The 16,236-nt window shown below is 42.4% G+C and overlaps 1 protein-coding gene and 1 pseudogene across 2 annotated transcripts in view; both read right to left on the bottom strand.

The window, feature by feature from the left end:
• Nucleotides 1-16,236, bottom strand: part of LOC110982524 (uncharacterized) — a 118,453-nt gene that overhangs the window by 30,832 nt on the left and 71,385 nt on the right. For both annotated transcript variants that reach the window (XM_022240989.2, XM_022240988.2), the window contains exons 6-7: nucleotides 12,084-12,363; nucleotides 11,045-11,226 (exon numbers count right to left, since the gene is read on the bottom strand). In XM_022240989.2, coding sequence (XP_022096681.1) covers nucleotides 11,045-11,226; nucleotides 12,084-12,363 — 462 coding nt within the window. The remainder of the gene's footprint in view (nucleotides 1-11,044; nucleotides 11,227-12,083; nucleotides 12,364-16,236) is intronic.
• LOC147796971 (uncharacterized) lies at nucleotides 12,392-16,067 on the bottom strand (annotated as a pseudogene).

Raw genomic sequence — 16,236 nt, 5'->3', positions numbered from 1 at the left:
ATTGTGTCTCTGGAAACCAGACAAGGTCTGGTAGATGTGATGAACAGCTGTGAGTGTGACTCTTGGATATCCTTTGTCTGATTGAGATACCACTTCAACATGTGGACAGGACACCAGAGTCTATTTAAGGAGGTGGTTGCCAATGACCAGGTTGCCGGAACGAAGGTCTGGAGACTGGAAGGAGGGAGTCTGGTTTAGGTTTTAGTTAAATCAGAAAATGGATAAGGACGGGATTTCTTATGATCGCATATTAAGAATCCCAGATGGCTGGTAAGCCTGTATTTGATGCCAGGGTAAGCTCCGGCCTCATCTGGACATCTGCATACGAGTCAGTCGTCAATGTATTCGATTGTGGAAATGACTATTAAACTGGTGAGGGTACGTTGCAAAAATTTGGCCAATCGGGTGAGGACATTGCCCGAGTGAGAGGCCCGAAACTCAGAAGTTCCTCTATTGTAGGCGAAGTAGAAAAACTTGCAGTCCCGTGGGTGGACTGTAATGTGTAGTAAGGCAGTTTCAGATCCACCAATGAAGCCTGGGTTGGAAATGTCAGGGGTTGAGTTGATGTTGAATAATTATCGGGATGGACAAACCTGTCTCCTTTTTTTTTTTTTTTGAGGTTGTGTCCAATCCCAACACCTTTCATTAGATCCTGTTGACAGAGCTTGGAGTTCGAGAAACAGTTGGGCCGAAGGGCCAGTCATGAATCAGAGGGAGTAGCCAAAGGAGTTGACACAAGGACCCAACTTACCGGCCAGATGCCTGCCACAACCTTTCCACCGTAGATAATAGCTATAAATTTGGGAATTGAGGCCACCTGTGAATTATTGTAGACATTGGCGTCAACACCAACAGAAATGGAGGCAATGTTGGATGTTCCCTTCAGGTCTGCATCACTCGGCACTGTCTGTGTGGGTTTTAGAGAGGACAGAACAGCACTCGACTGGTGTGTAGGACTGGGAGGGGAGACGAGGACAAGAATTGTTTTGGTGTTTATCCACCAATTCCACTGTGTCCACAAACTAGTTTGCAAGAGGTCTTTCCCATATATAGGGGAGGGTATGGGGAGCTCGGTGGGGCTGACGTGTGGGCAGTGCAAGATGCTTGCGAGTCATGCCGAATGAATGGGAAGGGTTGTGACTCACAGTGGTGTAGGCGGTGACACTGGCATATGGAGTGTGACACTTGAATGAAGTGCAATTCAGGTCATCCTGTAGAGGAGCAGAGGGGGAAATCTCAGAACCTGATCATCTCATGCTGGAGTAGGCGAAGGCCGGACTCAGAAGGAGAGAGGTCGTTAAATGAGGTTCCTTCTCATAAGAAGACTGACCTGAGTTGGAGATATGCAAAGGTGGGTCAGGACCAGAGGGGGGGCTCAAAGGAACGGCTCTCAGCAGACACCAGCTAAGACAGCTGAAGAGACAGTGAGAAACCCTGCTGTCTGGTAACAGACAAAGAATGCACCTGGGGTGGGGAATAAGGGTCAAGATCCGGGTGAGTAGCAGAGGGAGGATGAAGGTAATGCTGAAAAGTGCTGATATAGATTCTGTGAGACAATGCAGCGTATCCTAATTGGTGGAGGAGAACCTTCGAGCCGGACGACCAGGGAGAGTCTAGGCTAAGAGAAGCAGCAATAGGGGTATCCCGCTGAGCCTGAGTGTTGGGAGAGGGGCAAGTGGGTAAGGTGTCTCTCTGAAGGCAGTCAGAAATAGAGGGAGGCTGAATTGATGCCGCAGCAGGCCTGAGGGCTTGGTGTTTTCAGGCGAAGTGTGGAGTGACGAGACCACCGAAGGCCCGATTTTTGGGTAGAATCTTGACTGGCACGGAAACGGGCAGGAGCCATCGCTTTCTTAGTCACTGTGGTTGGGCAAGAAGCCATTGCAAAGACCAGCCAAATGCAGAGGGTAAGAAAATCACCCACCAGTATGGGTCCCTGGGAGAGCTGCAGCATTGCCAAGGAAGTTGTGTGGGGGAATGCTCTCTCAAAAACAGTGGATCACCGTGTGTCAATTGTAATACTAGTTCGATCTGGACAGTATCCGTGCAGTGGGAGCAGCTCGGAACACCAACAGAGTGTCCACACGTAGGGTGCCAAGTGACACCCTAAGCTGCTCTGCATAAGGGGGCAGACTCGCACATGCTCTAGAAGATGGCCAATGGTGATGCTCGAAGCTCAAAGAAGGCCCGTAGCGAGAGGTTAACTTTCACTGGAATATAAACGGTGTTACCGGACCGGACAGTAAGCTGTGCAATCAGAGGCAGTAGTAAGGCGTAACTGCAATGAGTTGCCCGTACACTGACTTGAGTTGCAGATTCAACTACGCTCCAGAAGGCCAGTAGGGAGACATAGATGGGGGGGGGGTTATGATGCTAGAAGCTCGAAGAAGGCCCTGCATACTGCATATAGTGGCTCCCTCAAATGGCACACTCGGCTATGCTCCAGAAGGCAGTAGAGGAGCGTAGATGGGCCGGTAGTGCTCGCAGCTCGAACACGGCCTGCAGGGAGAGCTATTGCTCTAAGGTTACCCTTAATAGGTGGTGTTACCAGACCAGACAGTAAGCCGAGCAATCAGAAGGAATGGTAAGGTGTGAATTGCTATACATCACTTGAGCTCTCTCTTGAGTGGCAGACTCTGCTACATGTATGCTCCAGAAGGCAGCAGGGGTGCGTAGATGGGCCAAAGACGATTGAAACTCGCCTGTAGGGCAACAGTTTGCATGAAGCCCTAGTCATGGGCATGGCAACCTTGCATGCTCAACAGTACAGTACTGGAGCTTATATGGGTATCGCAAGGTTGCATCCCGAACGACTGATAGGGAATAGTAAACCACCGCACTGTCCTAATCCCGAAGCTTGAAAGGACCGAAACTCCTGCACCACTGTCCTATCAAGCTGAGCTATCCCTGGCTTGCAAAGTGAGCGAAATTGAAGCAGGGTAGTAGCAACATTCTCCCTAAATTGGAATCTAATGCACAAAAAAAGGGGAAAAAGGAAAAGCAACACACCCACCAAACAAGATATAAATAAGGAGGGCAAAGCTTCTACCTTAATAATTTTTTTTATTTCAGAAAAAAATAAATAGACGTTCCTCCAAATTAAACTGAAATGCAAACACAACTATGTACAAACAGAAGAAGCCAACTGGCAACAACCACCTGGGAACGAGGCCCAACGGGACAAACTAAGTGGCCCCAAGAAGCAAACAGTCTAACAATTTCAGTCGTAATGGCGCTAAGAAAAAGAGGAAGATTCATAGCGGCTGTTTCATGGGGTAGAGCAAGTGAGGGTGCACTGCTAGGTGAGTGAGAATTTAGCGAACGTAGGAATGGACTAGGAAATAATGCATATGTATTGGTAATTTGCATGGGTTGCAGGCTGTAAACATGTAAATTTGAACATAATATACGCTTACACGCTGTATGTGAAATTTTCATAAAGCCACTGTTAACAGACTCTATACCTCTTTTCATAACACATGTATCCTTTAAATAACAGATCCGGCCAGAAGTTGGATATGTTTGAACTACAGTTGCTGATGTAATTTAATCAATCACTGTGTCATTATGGCATCATGCTTGTACATGTTTGAACATCTAGGGATCACGGCTGATATCCAAGCCAAACTTGAAAACAAAAAGTTGCAGAAATTATTGTCCAGAGACTAAGAACTACCAGCAAAGAGATAGAACTAATACAAACAAGAATGAAGTATTAACACAAATACAAATGCCTTGCTGAACTCATGCCTAGAATCACAAAAGATCTCTCTTAAATCTTAGTCATTCTGCTGTTAAACCTTGACCTTTCAGGTTTATATGCTACAGGTTTGGGGATTACAAAATTCAATACACAAACCGTATCTGAACTTCCCACACAAAGTAGTTCTCACATTATCACGCTGATAAGATTTCTATTGTTTTAGTCACTGTGACTTTGATCCTTTGGACGTAAATGTGACAGGCTTTATATGATTACTCAGACCAGTCCACAAACCACATTTGAAGTTTATATACATAGTTTTCTCAAGTTATTACACCAACTATTTTGGCAAAACAAAAAACATATTTCTTTCAAGATTATTTCCATAATACTAATTTAAATCTAAATGAGGTCTTGTTTTGAAAAGATAACATCCAAAGCTTCACTTTGAAACTAAAAACAACAATTTCTGACATTGATTTGGAAGGAAAAAATGTTACTTTTAGGTTACAGTTTTTGGTCAGCCTGTACTTTGATGTGATATACTGCACAGTGCATGTGTACTACTTGTTGCACAATGCCCCAGATTTGGACAACCATGCTTTATCAGAAAGTATACTGTAAAATCTAACATTTTTGTAGGGTGCAGACCACTAATTCAAGTGAGAATTTCTGACCAGCTCATTAGCATTAAAAGTGCCCCCACAGTATCTTTTGAAAAAAGAGATTGTTTGGCCCCCAAAATGGTGAGATTGTGTAAATTGTCGCCAGGATCAACTCCCTGGGTCTTTGAGCTTTCATATGAGGGCAGAAGGGCTGAAAACTACGGTTGAAAAATGGTCCTAAGTGCCCGAGAAAGTTGAGGGTTGCCACTTGAAAAATGGCTGCAATCAGACTTCGGAAAAATCACTTTTTGGGGGGTGATTTTGTTTTGTGGGAATAATTAAAAATGTAATTGGTTAACCCACAAAAAATTGAAAAGAAATTGAAAGATAAGTGACCAGACAAGAATTTCATTTGTGTTTCAGAAATCTCAGGGATGTTGGCGTGCATGCTATTGGGCCCTGAACGGTGCTGATTTTACACTGTTTTCAATGGGGCTTGAATTAGTGGACTGGACCCTATATTTCAAAATGGCGGCGTCCATGCAGTAGTGGCGGCTGGGTTTAAAATTTATCCCTCTTGTTTACGTTGGTCCTGGCAGTGGTGGAGAGACCACAACAAGCCATGAATAACAGTTTTATGGATTATGAGACATCAGAAATACTGGATTGTCGGACACAATAAATATCCAGGTAATCACATGAGAATTATATATGTACATGTGGAACATGTCACTTTGTAATTGTTTGTTTGTCGGATTCAAGAAATTCTTTGATTAGGATGGACTGAATGAAACCTAGAAAAGCTGGATTTCAACCCTAACAGAGCGTAACCCTAGCGGATGCCAACCCTAATGAAGGCTAACCCTAACAGAGGCCAACTGTGGGGGGGGGTCCGGTTCAATTTTAGATGGTCAAGTACAGCCTGGGCACCGACTGGCCAAGCCGTGGATATGCACAGGTGACTCAAATTTATCGAGACACTCTCCATGGTGATTTGTTCTACTCTTGTGTTGGAAGTGCCCTATTTTGGGCTCAGGTTTTCAACTCTTGGGCTGGAGCCTGTCAACTGGAGTAATATCTAGGGTGAGCTTTCATGTCAAAGCATGGCCAAAGTTTTACGTCTTTCGTGCACTTGGCCGCTACAGTTGGCAGTGTCTAGCCTGAGTAACCCTCCCCATTATTTGTAGCAACAGGTAGTTGAAGCTGCTCATGTGAAAAGTGTAATTTTCAGCTGCTTACTGCACATTGTATTTGCACTAGTTAGTGTATATAGGCAGTCTGCAGTAGTTTGTGCACATTTGCTATAGGCTGACCTTGAGCATTTTCTCTCCATATACAGCCATTAGACAATTTTTTTTCATTTTTTCTCTGGAATTGAGGTTTTTGATGCATTCTCAACCATTCAGTGTTGTTTGGTGTGAAAAACTTAAAAATGGGTGTATATGTAATGAAGTGCATAACAATGGCCATTTCAAGATATAAAATAAAAACCCAAGCTGACCAGAGATTTGCAGGTGTTTGGGGGCAAGTCGGGTGAGGGCAACAAATAATTTCTTCTGGCATAGTCTTAGCCTCATGGCCAGCTGGGAGGGCCCAAAGGCCAGATAAATTCTGAAAAAGGGGCATGAAAGCTAAATGCCAATATTTATATTCATTCATTCATCAAGTTTTGGCAATCAGAACATACACAGCATGCACGTACGCACGCACGCATGCATGCACGCCTCGTACATGGACCTCAATGTGAATCAATGTGAATTGTGTACCACACACAAGAGCACTGAGAAAGAGGAAGTCAGGCAACTCTGTATGCTAAATCTTTCGCAAGTACTCCTGCTGGAATGTGAACGCACGAATAGAGGCATTTATTTTTGCAGCGGGGGTATCGCTGCCTGAAGCATCAGCACATTCCAGACCTGTGCTTCTATGTACAAGTGTACAGTACATGAACATGTACATGTATACTGCATGCTTTGTGTGGACGTACATGATGTACATTCAGTGCATTGACATGGAAGCCAGTGTGCGTTGTAGGCAACGTCTGTCACTGTCTGCGCATCGATTCAGTGAGATTTTAAGACAGTCGATCGGGGTGGCATGACATCGAAACACACTTTCAATAGGTTTGCAAGCATCGTAAACCAAGGATTTCCATGTTTTTCATAGGTTTGAATTTGGATGTTTATGGAAAAGGGGCACGATGGCCAAGGTAAAAATAGGGCAAGGCAAAACTGGCTGTGAGGACAGAGATGTTTTGTGGGGCACCCCGGCCAGTGGGAAGGGCAATGACAGTACTGGCCGTCTTTCATTTCAAGGCCTGACATTACAAAATATGTAAAGAAGAGGTGGCAAAGCCTAAAAAGTAAAAGTTTGTGTAAGGCATGCCATGCATAACAGAATACCATGCATAAGAGAACACATAATGAAATACATGTAAAAATCACCGTCTCATCATACCCTCTTGAGTGTGCTTGTGCAGTAAGAAGCAGAAGCACAAAACTTAAAAATGTAGAAATGGAATATATAATGTGAAGTTAGGACAACAGGGTGAAATATTATTAGGAGATGAAAAAAAACTGGACTAACTGTAATGGAGTGGTATTTTTTGTTTTTTTGCCAAACAACAAAGGGAACAGGAATTCAGAAAAAGGGGGGACCAAGAACATCTAATTTAGAAAAAACTTACTGCTGCAGATTTAGGTAAGTTAGAATTACCCAAATATAGAAAACAACTGACAAAACGACATTCAATTTGGGAAGGCAATACAGTGTAATGTTCATTTTGATGCTAATTCTACATGTATTTTGGACAAGTGCATGTGTCTACTGCCAAATTGCCCAAAGTTCAGAGCATGCAGGGGCAAGCACTGAACCAACCCACAGAACTAGCAAGTTACAATCAAATCAATGCTGAGAGAACCAGGCCCAATCAGTATCATGTTGACGTAACGTTAGGCAACCAAAAAAGTAAAAAATTGCATCACTGCAATGCCAAAGCAGCTGTGGTAATAACAAACTAGAATGCTCCTTTACAAACCACAGCGGGAGCATTCCAAATCAGCAAATATAAATCTGTAGACGAACTACTAGGAAAGCGGCCATTGACATTAACTTCGACTGGTCACAGTTGTATAGACATTAGAAGGCATAATATTTACAGAAGGTATGACTTCAGTTTGGTCTCGTCTGTGTGGGAGTTTGGAGCATATACCAGTAGATTCCTGTTATGGCGCTCTCAAGGGGAACAGAATTGAGCATTATAGCCACATGCGCTATAACTGACTATGGACGGGCAACATGTGCAACGCACATGTGCACAAGTACATGTACTTTTATGTACATGTATAGATACATGTCTCCACATATACAAGTATGTCATATATGTGAATTTCATTTACATGTACATGAATTGGCAGACGTACATGTATGCACCTTAATTCACAAAAGCTTGTTAGAGGAATGAGTGCAAGGAACCGTTCCGCACGCAAAGGAAAATTTTGTTCAGATTTAAGTAGTGCATGCAGAACGGGTGGAACGTGTCCAGATTGGTACCAACAGTCATAACACTTTTTGTGTCTCGCCTTACATATCTGAAATATATTAGAGGATTAAAATATAATTCACTTTTTTAACAAATGTTCTTTTCATCAATAGAATGTACTATAACTATGATTTCATGATGACATTATGAGAAGTCATGTTAAACACATAAAAATTTCACAATGTTGTGGCTTTGAAACAAAGCCCAATACAGACTGAGATACACATACAAAACCACACACAATGTAAAACCACCATAAAATAGAGGTTATTGCGTTGCTGACATCTCCATGGTGTCTCTGAGGCTGTTTTTGTTATTCTAATTTAGTTACCCTCAGTACAACGCCTGTACAAAAAGTTTACTGAAGCCTATCCCGGTGATACAAATTTATTGCCCTCTGGAAAGAGTTAGAGAGAGTTAGTGCATAAGCTCTGTTTTCTGCCGATGGTGTCCTACAGCATTTTCACAGTAACGTTTTCTGAATAGTGTAGTCATGAGTATTTGAAAATATCCATTCACTTGTAACACTGCTAAATATCCACAATCCCGAACATTGTAACAATCAAATGAACAATATATCTGTGCAGATTTGATATTTGATAATCTTAAACAATTTGTATTCTTAGTTGCCATATACAGTGCTGCATAACTACATGTACCATCCTCTGTATTTTCAAATTTAACTTCATTGTACTCTATTTCACACTTTTGAGGATCGACAAAAAGTTTGAGAATAATACTTGTGAAATCATACAGTCAACAGCTTTGAGAAAGTCTGATCAGTAAAAGTAATAGTACCTTTCTGACTGGCTTGATGATGTGCACATAGGTAATGCTTTCACAATGACGTCCGTCAGATATTTTTTTCACACTTCATGGCCACTGTTTTCATCATTGACCACTGCCTAAACCCTTGCATCTGAGATACAACAAACCCTTCCGTCTAGTTCATGACTGAAATTTTTAAACTTTAAATCCTTGTAATTTGACCCCTAATGACGTCATGATGACGTCATAACAACTGTGCACAACTTCAGATGATTGGGGCTCAGGCCAATTAAAACCCTAATGATCCGAACAATGACAACCAGGGTTGGACTCTGGCCCAGCACTAGTAACTAATTTTAGCACCAGGCTATTATCATCGGGGAGAGGGGTGCTGTTCATACATTTTTTAGATGAGTTGATGTGACACACGCATTTCGAGTTACAGAGGTAACAAAAAAGCCCATTCTTCTGGAGAGAATGAAGTATGTCTTTGAGATAAAGTTTCAACTTAACAATAACAAGAAGACAGAGACAGAAGGATACATGCAGTGCCTGAATATGGAACAGAATGAGTGAGAAGGACATATGCAGTGGGGTATATGAAGGGTATATGCAGTGCCTGAATATGGAACAGAATGAGTGAGAAGGACATATGCAGTGGGGTATATGAAGGGTATATGCAGGGCCTGAATATGGAACAGAATGAGTGAGAAGGGCATATGCAGTGGGGTATATGAAGGGTATATGCAGGGCCTGAATATGGAACAGAATGAGTGAGAAGGACATATGCAGTGGGGTATATGAAGGGTATATGCAGTGCCTGAATATGGAACAGAATGAGTGAGAAGGGCATATGCAGTGGGGTATATGAAGGGTATATGCAGGGCCTGAATATGGAACAGAATGAGTGAGAAGGACATATGCAGTGGGGTATATGAAGGGTATATGCAGTGCCTGAATATGGAACAGAATGAGTGAGAAGGGCATATGCAGTGGGGTATATGAAGGGTATATGCAGGGCCTGAATATGGAACAGAATGAGTGAGAAGGACATATGCAGTGGGGTATATGAAGGGTATATGCAGTGCCTGAATATGGAACAGAATGAGTGAGAAGGGCATATGCAGTGGGGTATATGAAGGGTATATGCAGTGCCTGAATATGGAACAGAATGAGTGAGAAGGACATATGCAGTGGGGTATATGAAGGGTATATGCAGTGCCTGAATATGGAACAGAATGAGTGAGAAGGGCATATGCAGTGGGGTATATGAAGGGTATATGCAGTGCCTGAATATGGAACAGAATGAGTGAGAAAGACAAACGGAGTGGGGTATATGAAGGGTATATGCAGTGCCTGAATATGGAACAGAATGAGTGAGAAGGACATATGCAGTGGGGTATATGAAGGGTATATGCAGTGCCTGAATATGGAACAGAATGAGCGAGAAGGGCATCTTTTTATCATTTTTCATTTCCTGCTATTATTTTGCATTATTAAAATCAGTCCTAAATATGTTTCTTTTATTCAAAGCAAATTCAAATTGTTTGAACAAAATATATGGACAATTCCGGAGCCAATGCAATGTTTGTGTTTATGTATTAATATCCAATGCTTCACTGAATAATATCAAGTCACCACCAAGTAATACAAACTTTCAGATTACAACATTTCTCCAATGCAATTTTTCCTTATTTAACAAAACCTTACCAATTCCACCCAACTTTACAAACTCTCTGAAATACACTTTATGCAACAAATTTTAACAACCGAACCAGCTGTGATAAACAACACATTCCAACTACACCCAACTCCCTGCCTGACACTCAGGGCTGTCAACCTTCATTTGTCCACTTTCCTCCAGGTTAAACCCCTCTTTGTCATCTTCATTTTCACACCCTTATCTTCCAATCTCTCTCTGCTACAGACATTTCTTTCAGTCACTTCTCAGCTAACACACAAACACACACACACCTCAAAATCAACAAGGAAAGCCCTTTGCATCACACTTATTCTCTACTTCACATGTAGAGTACCCCTTGGCCTTTATTCTATATCCTCCCAACCACAACAATTAGCCAAGTTTGTTTAAATTTTAGTTTTTGTTGTTTTCGAACTTGTATTTTCAGACTTCTGAAGAACGGCAAAACTTTGAATAGACCTTCCCCTCCAGCCAGAAATGTCTCAGTTAAAAGCACTACCCACTCGCTTTACATGTGTACCAGTATGTATACTTAAGTTTAATTATGGGTTTTGGCCTTACCCGACATATTCATTTATTTGTGACATTTTCTGCAAACTCTCGGACAAACATTGAATATACAGTGTTTATATATATATACATGTCGGGTAAGGACAAAACCTGTAATCAAAACAATTTCCATGACATTTCCCTGACACAAAGTACATCTTGACTAGACATAAACTTACTGATTGCGGTATATGTGTTGCTGTAGGAAGCATTTTCAGGATGGGAGTAACTTGAGGATGTTGTAAGAGCTGCTGTAATTCATCCTCGTTTTGTCTTGAGTCGGGAGGCATCACTTCTGTTGTATCTTCATTAGAATCACTGTTTATATTAACTACCTTTGGTGAACAACTTTTACAAGTACCTTGGTGAAGATAAACAACAGACACATGAAAAAGGGACATTGGAAAACTACACGTAAATGTGCAGGCTTTGAGATTCACATTAATAAAAAATATTAACAAGGTTTAGTCCTGCATCAAAACGTTGCTTGACAAGTATTTTGACTGTCATAACATGCAGTGACTCCTGCTTCTCAACTGAAAATAAGGCAAGTACATTTGGGATAAAAATACCTGATGATATGCCGTAATGTAGCTCAAACATGGTTAGCATGCATGAGCATTAAACATATAGCATCATGTTGATATGCTTGTTTGGGACATGGGGAATGATGGAAAATTTTGGATAAATGCTTTCTGACAAAGCAAATGGGAAAATGAGATTTCTCTGAAGGCCAGTTATATCACCTTCAGCCACTGAGCCTGAAGAAAAAAGTTGTCTGACCTTTTACTCAAGTCTCTGAGAAGTCAAACTTGGATATATTTCAGATACAAGCAATCCTCAGGGGAATGTGGGGGAGGGGTACTGTTCCCTGAACTCAAAAAAGGGTTCCTTTGTAAAATTGCTTGTTGAATTGGTTGAGTTAATTGTTCAATTTAAACAGTTATAAAATCCTAAAAAGTTCATCAGTTTATTTTGAACAGAGGTGTATTGTAACATATAACATATGGACTGGCAAGGTTTGGTCACTTATGCACATCTGTCCCCCTCCTCTACTTGGGAGTGACCCTCTCACGGTAACTTATTATACATGTACCTTTGAGCACAGACATGCACTAGTGACCTCACTGCCATGGCAAGTGCATAATATTCAATTCATTCTGTCTAATATAATGGACAAAGGAGGTTGCAAATTATGAGACGGCTAAAAATTCTCACCTTGAGTAAATATCAGACCTTCACATATCTCAATGATTGGAAAGCACTGCAGAGGAAATGTAAACAATACTCCAATGCAGACAACTAGACTGACTAATAGCTCAAGAATACTGCCTGGTGCCAGATTCCATATCAGAACTTGGGCTGTAGATGTACCAAGACAGAGGTAACCAAGAAACCCCATGCTTCCCAACACAAATGTAAAGACAGCGATGGTCAGGTACAGCAGGGGAGCAAAGAGAGTATGGTTACCTTCCATACTAGACTCAATTGGGATGATCTGTAATCAAAGAAAAAATGAGGGTAAAAAGTATAAGCTACGACTCTGAACAATACTAAAGATATGTGATACAAAACTGCTGCAAACTGGTTGCTGACTCCAATGACCTAAAATACATATTTCAAATATGTATTTTAGTTAAAAGTTATTGTCTAAAAGTTGCACCCAATAGTAAGGGTGTTTTGTGTGTCACTTTTGCCAAGCATGTGAAGAATGTGCACCTACGAAGGCCCAGAAACATAGCTCCAAGCACTATTTGACTCAGAGCAAATTCTATATGAATTCTTTCAGCACCCACAAAGGCTCAAAGTACCCATAGTTCCAAGCACCATTTGACCTGGAATACCATGTTTATCATTATTCACTGTTTGGGCTTCCATCAAGGCCAAAGAGCACTAACAGCTCCAAGCACCATTTGACTTGGAGCACCACAGCTCAATGACAATGACTTTATGATAGGCCGAAGTGACAATTTGTTAGGACAGTGCCAGAACACTAAAAAAACTTAACCAAGCCATAATAACTATTATGTACATACACGTACATGAAAAATCAGCAAAAAGAGTTTACTTACACCATTCTTTCTTCGTTTGCACTTACAGAAGAAAGAATGGTTTATCCTCCCCTGTTGCACTACTTCAGGGAAGACATAGTTTACAGCCATCATTATACACCATAGCTACTCCATCGAGTAAATTACGTAATGCATCACAATGAACTTACTCTTGTCTACATATTATTTAAAATTTCGTAGTGTCAGGAATAACAAATCATTCATAAGCTATGGGGTGTTTTATCCACTTTAATGAAATTGCCACATGCGCAAGGCGCGGCCCAAGGAAGAAAACACCCCTACGCATAAACCAGTTACTCCACTGTAGGCAGTAAAAACTGCCTAATGGCAGAGAAAAGCTTCCCTCTGAAAATTGCATTCCCTGTCGGATATAAATGGATGCCATCAGGCCTATACAGGCAGATAAATGACGGTAAAAATATTAAATGGGGTTAAGCTCAGGGCACGAACAGTCTTTTAAATTAAGCATTGGGGATGTTGACCACAGGTACGGGGCGAATGTAGGTGAAAACTGTGTCGGACCGCCGACAGCCCATCCTTTGAATATCCATGGAACACCCAATTGGAAGGCCGTTGTGGCGGCCCCAATGCGAAATGAATGAGCCCGATAGTGAAAGTTGTCTTTCCCCCAATGCCCTTTTCAAGATTGCATTAAATTGGTAGGCAGTCAGTGGGGACCCACCAAAGTGGCAAAACAGAGGGCCGAGGTCCGTGGGACGACCTGAAATATACTCATGCAGGGTCATGGCCAGACACAATTTGGAGTTGTGGCTAGCCTGTAGTTCAATTTTTAAAGGGAGTCAGTTTTGTTGTTTTTGTTATATGGAAAGAAAATCAACACTGATACATGGGGGGAACCCAACTTGCAAAACTCAATGTCAGATAGTCACAACAGGAATTCTTGTAACTTACTTTTTGAATTGGCAGTGAGTTCACCCAAGCGCATGAAACCAGAGAATGCACAAACAACAGCAGCTGTAATTAGTGCAAATAGTTTAGCTTCATACTATGAGGAGCAAATATGTGGCACTGCCTCGGTAATTTGGGTAAGAAGTGGCAGAGACATGGGCAAACATTTATCGACTGTGGTGTGGCCCCTGCAACAGCCTTCCACAAGATTGGATACAATGAATTCCTTGGTAGGGTCAGGCCATCCATGAATTTTGTGATAATAGCAAACCCCAGAAACGTAAGTTGTAACCGTGGTGTGTGCTAAACCTTGTAAGTTATATATAACGGGTTTGCCCTTACCCAACGTATATTTATAAGCACTGTATGCTCAGTGCTTGTCCGAGAGCTTGCGAAAAAAACCTCACAAGCTTACTCGGGTGGGACTCGAACCCACGACCTCCTGCTTACTAGTGCAGATGTCTTAACCACTCGACCACCGAGCTTGCCGGGGTCGGCTGGCCGGTCCGAGTCAAATGAAGCAGCGGGTACCGCGAACTATTATCAAGATGTATTTTTTGCGTTGGGGAGATGTTAATTATATATAACGGGTTTGCCCTTACCCAACGTATATTTATAAGCACTGTATGCTCAGTGCTTGTCCAAGAGCTTGCGAAAAAAAACCTGAGGGATGGCACCTTGTAAGGATAACCAGGCAATGAATTCTGTAATTTCTGTGACAGACGCCGGCAGGTATACTTGTGGGTTCTGTTTAAACCTACAAAATGCACTCCAACCGGATGCATACGCCCTGTGAGTATGGGGGGAAAGCCCCAGACAGCAACCGTGTCATCTCTTTGCCTACCATATTTGAGGAGGAGTGGGTAATGGAGTCATCGTACTCCCTGCCCCAGGAAGCGCTGTTCGAAACCGATTGATCTGGAAATGGGACAGAGCATCAGCAATTTCATTCTTTGTGCCCTGAACATGCGCCGCTTTAAATTGAACATGCTTTGCAGATGAAATTGAGTGAACCAATTAATGACTGCAGTGCAAGTGATCTTTTTCTTACAAAAAAATGAGAGTAATTGATGTATGGGCGCCCTGAGTTTGACCAGAGGGACCTGAACCTGCCTCGCAACAGCATCGATTTCTGAATCCAGATACGTTAATTTCTGAAGTGGACCTTCTGTTTTTTCTTGTGCAATGGGCACGCCAAGCACTGCGCATACCGATTCAAATACCTGCAAGAGTGCGTGGCAAGAATCTGAACTAGGTCCGACAATTAAGAATCAAGATAGTGAGGGATCATTGAACCGTCAGACACCTCCTTCACTTTGAACTCCAGAAACGTGCTGAACTTCTCAAAAAGGGAACATGAAATCGAACATCCTATAGCCAAGTATTTGTCATAATAATAGTTGCCCTTGAATGTGAAACCCAAAAGTTCGTTATCTGAAGGGGTCACTGGAAGTAATCGAAAAGCCAATTTAATATACGATTTTGCTAACCAAGGCCTATGTCCCACTGCCATTACTAAACGCACTGCCTCATCAAATGAGGCATAATGCACTGTGCATTGTCCTTATCAATAAATCATTTATTGATCGCCCTTCTGGAAAGGAAAGGCGGTGGATGAGCCTGAATGTATTAGGTTCCCGTTTAGGTACTGAACCGATGGGTGAGCACTGCAGCGTTGGGAATGGTAGGGCTGGGAATGGACCCGCAATTCTAATAAGGTCTGTTTCCTTTTGTATCTTTTCTTTAACAGTGTCAGGGTGAGCAGCAGCTGAGGGTAGGCAACTTGCCTAGCGGCTGTGCCTGGGGCCCTGATATAGCACATCAGCTGCCTTTGGATAACGATCTTAATTGGTGGGGACAAAAGGAATTCCCAGAAGAAACCTTAGTAGCCAGTGTTGAATGCTTGGCGTGCTCGGTAGACATAGCAGTCTGATTGGGTTTATACTTGTGCCACCCAGAGTGATCAGGGGGCTTATGAACTTGATTGCCCTTGAAGCACAGCCATATCAACAAAACTACCATTCCAAATCTTTTTTTAATGGCCAATGGGACATGAAACCCTAAGGGGGTAACTATTGATGGTATCAATAAGCCTACATTGTCTGTGCTGACCATGCTCTTAGAAACCGTTGCTAAGGTGGTACATTGTGATGATTCAGCACCCTGCGGACCTTGCTGAAGTTGGGCTTGTTGGGTTGGTGGTGACATGGTTCAGCGCCATTTGCCACCCTTATCTGCATTCGCTCGGCGGAGCATGTCGCTTCAGCTGTGGCATTGTTCAGCCGTCAGGGATGACACAGTGGTTCCGCTAAGTTCTATGCACTGGAATCGCACGGCAACAACTGCCCTTCCCTGAGGAGAGCAGTCCTAACCGGACGACAGATAGATGA

Source organism: Acanthaster planci, linkage group LG13 (assembly GCF_054643075.1).
Source record: "Acanthaster planci isolate LZ-2023a linkage group LG13, COTS_SCS, whole genome shotgun sequence".
Lineage (NCBI taxonomy): Eukaryota > Metazoa > Echinodermata > Asteroidea > Valvatida > Acanthasteridae > Acanthaster > Acanthaster planci.
The sequence above is the reverse complement of the archived record's forward strand: the minus strand, read 5'-3'. Positions and strand labels throughout refer to the sequence as shown.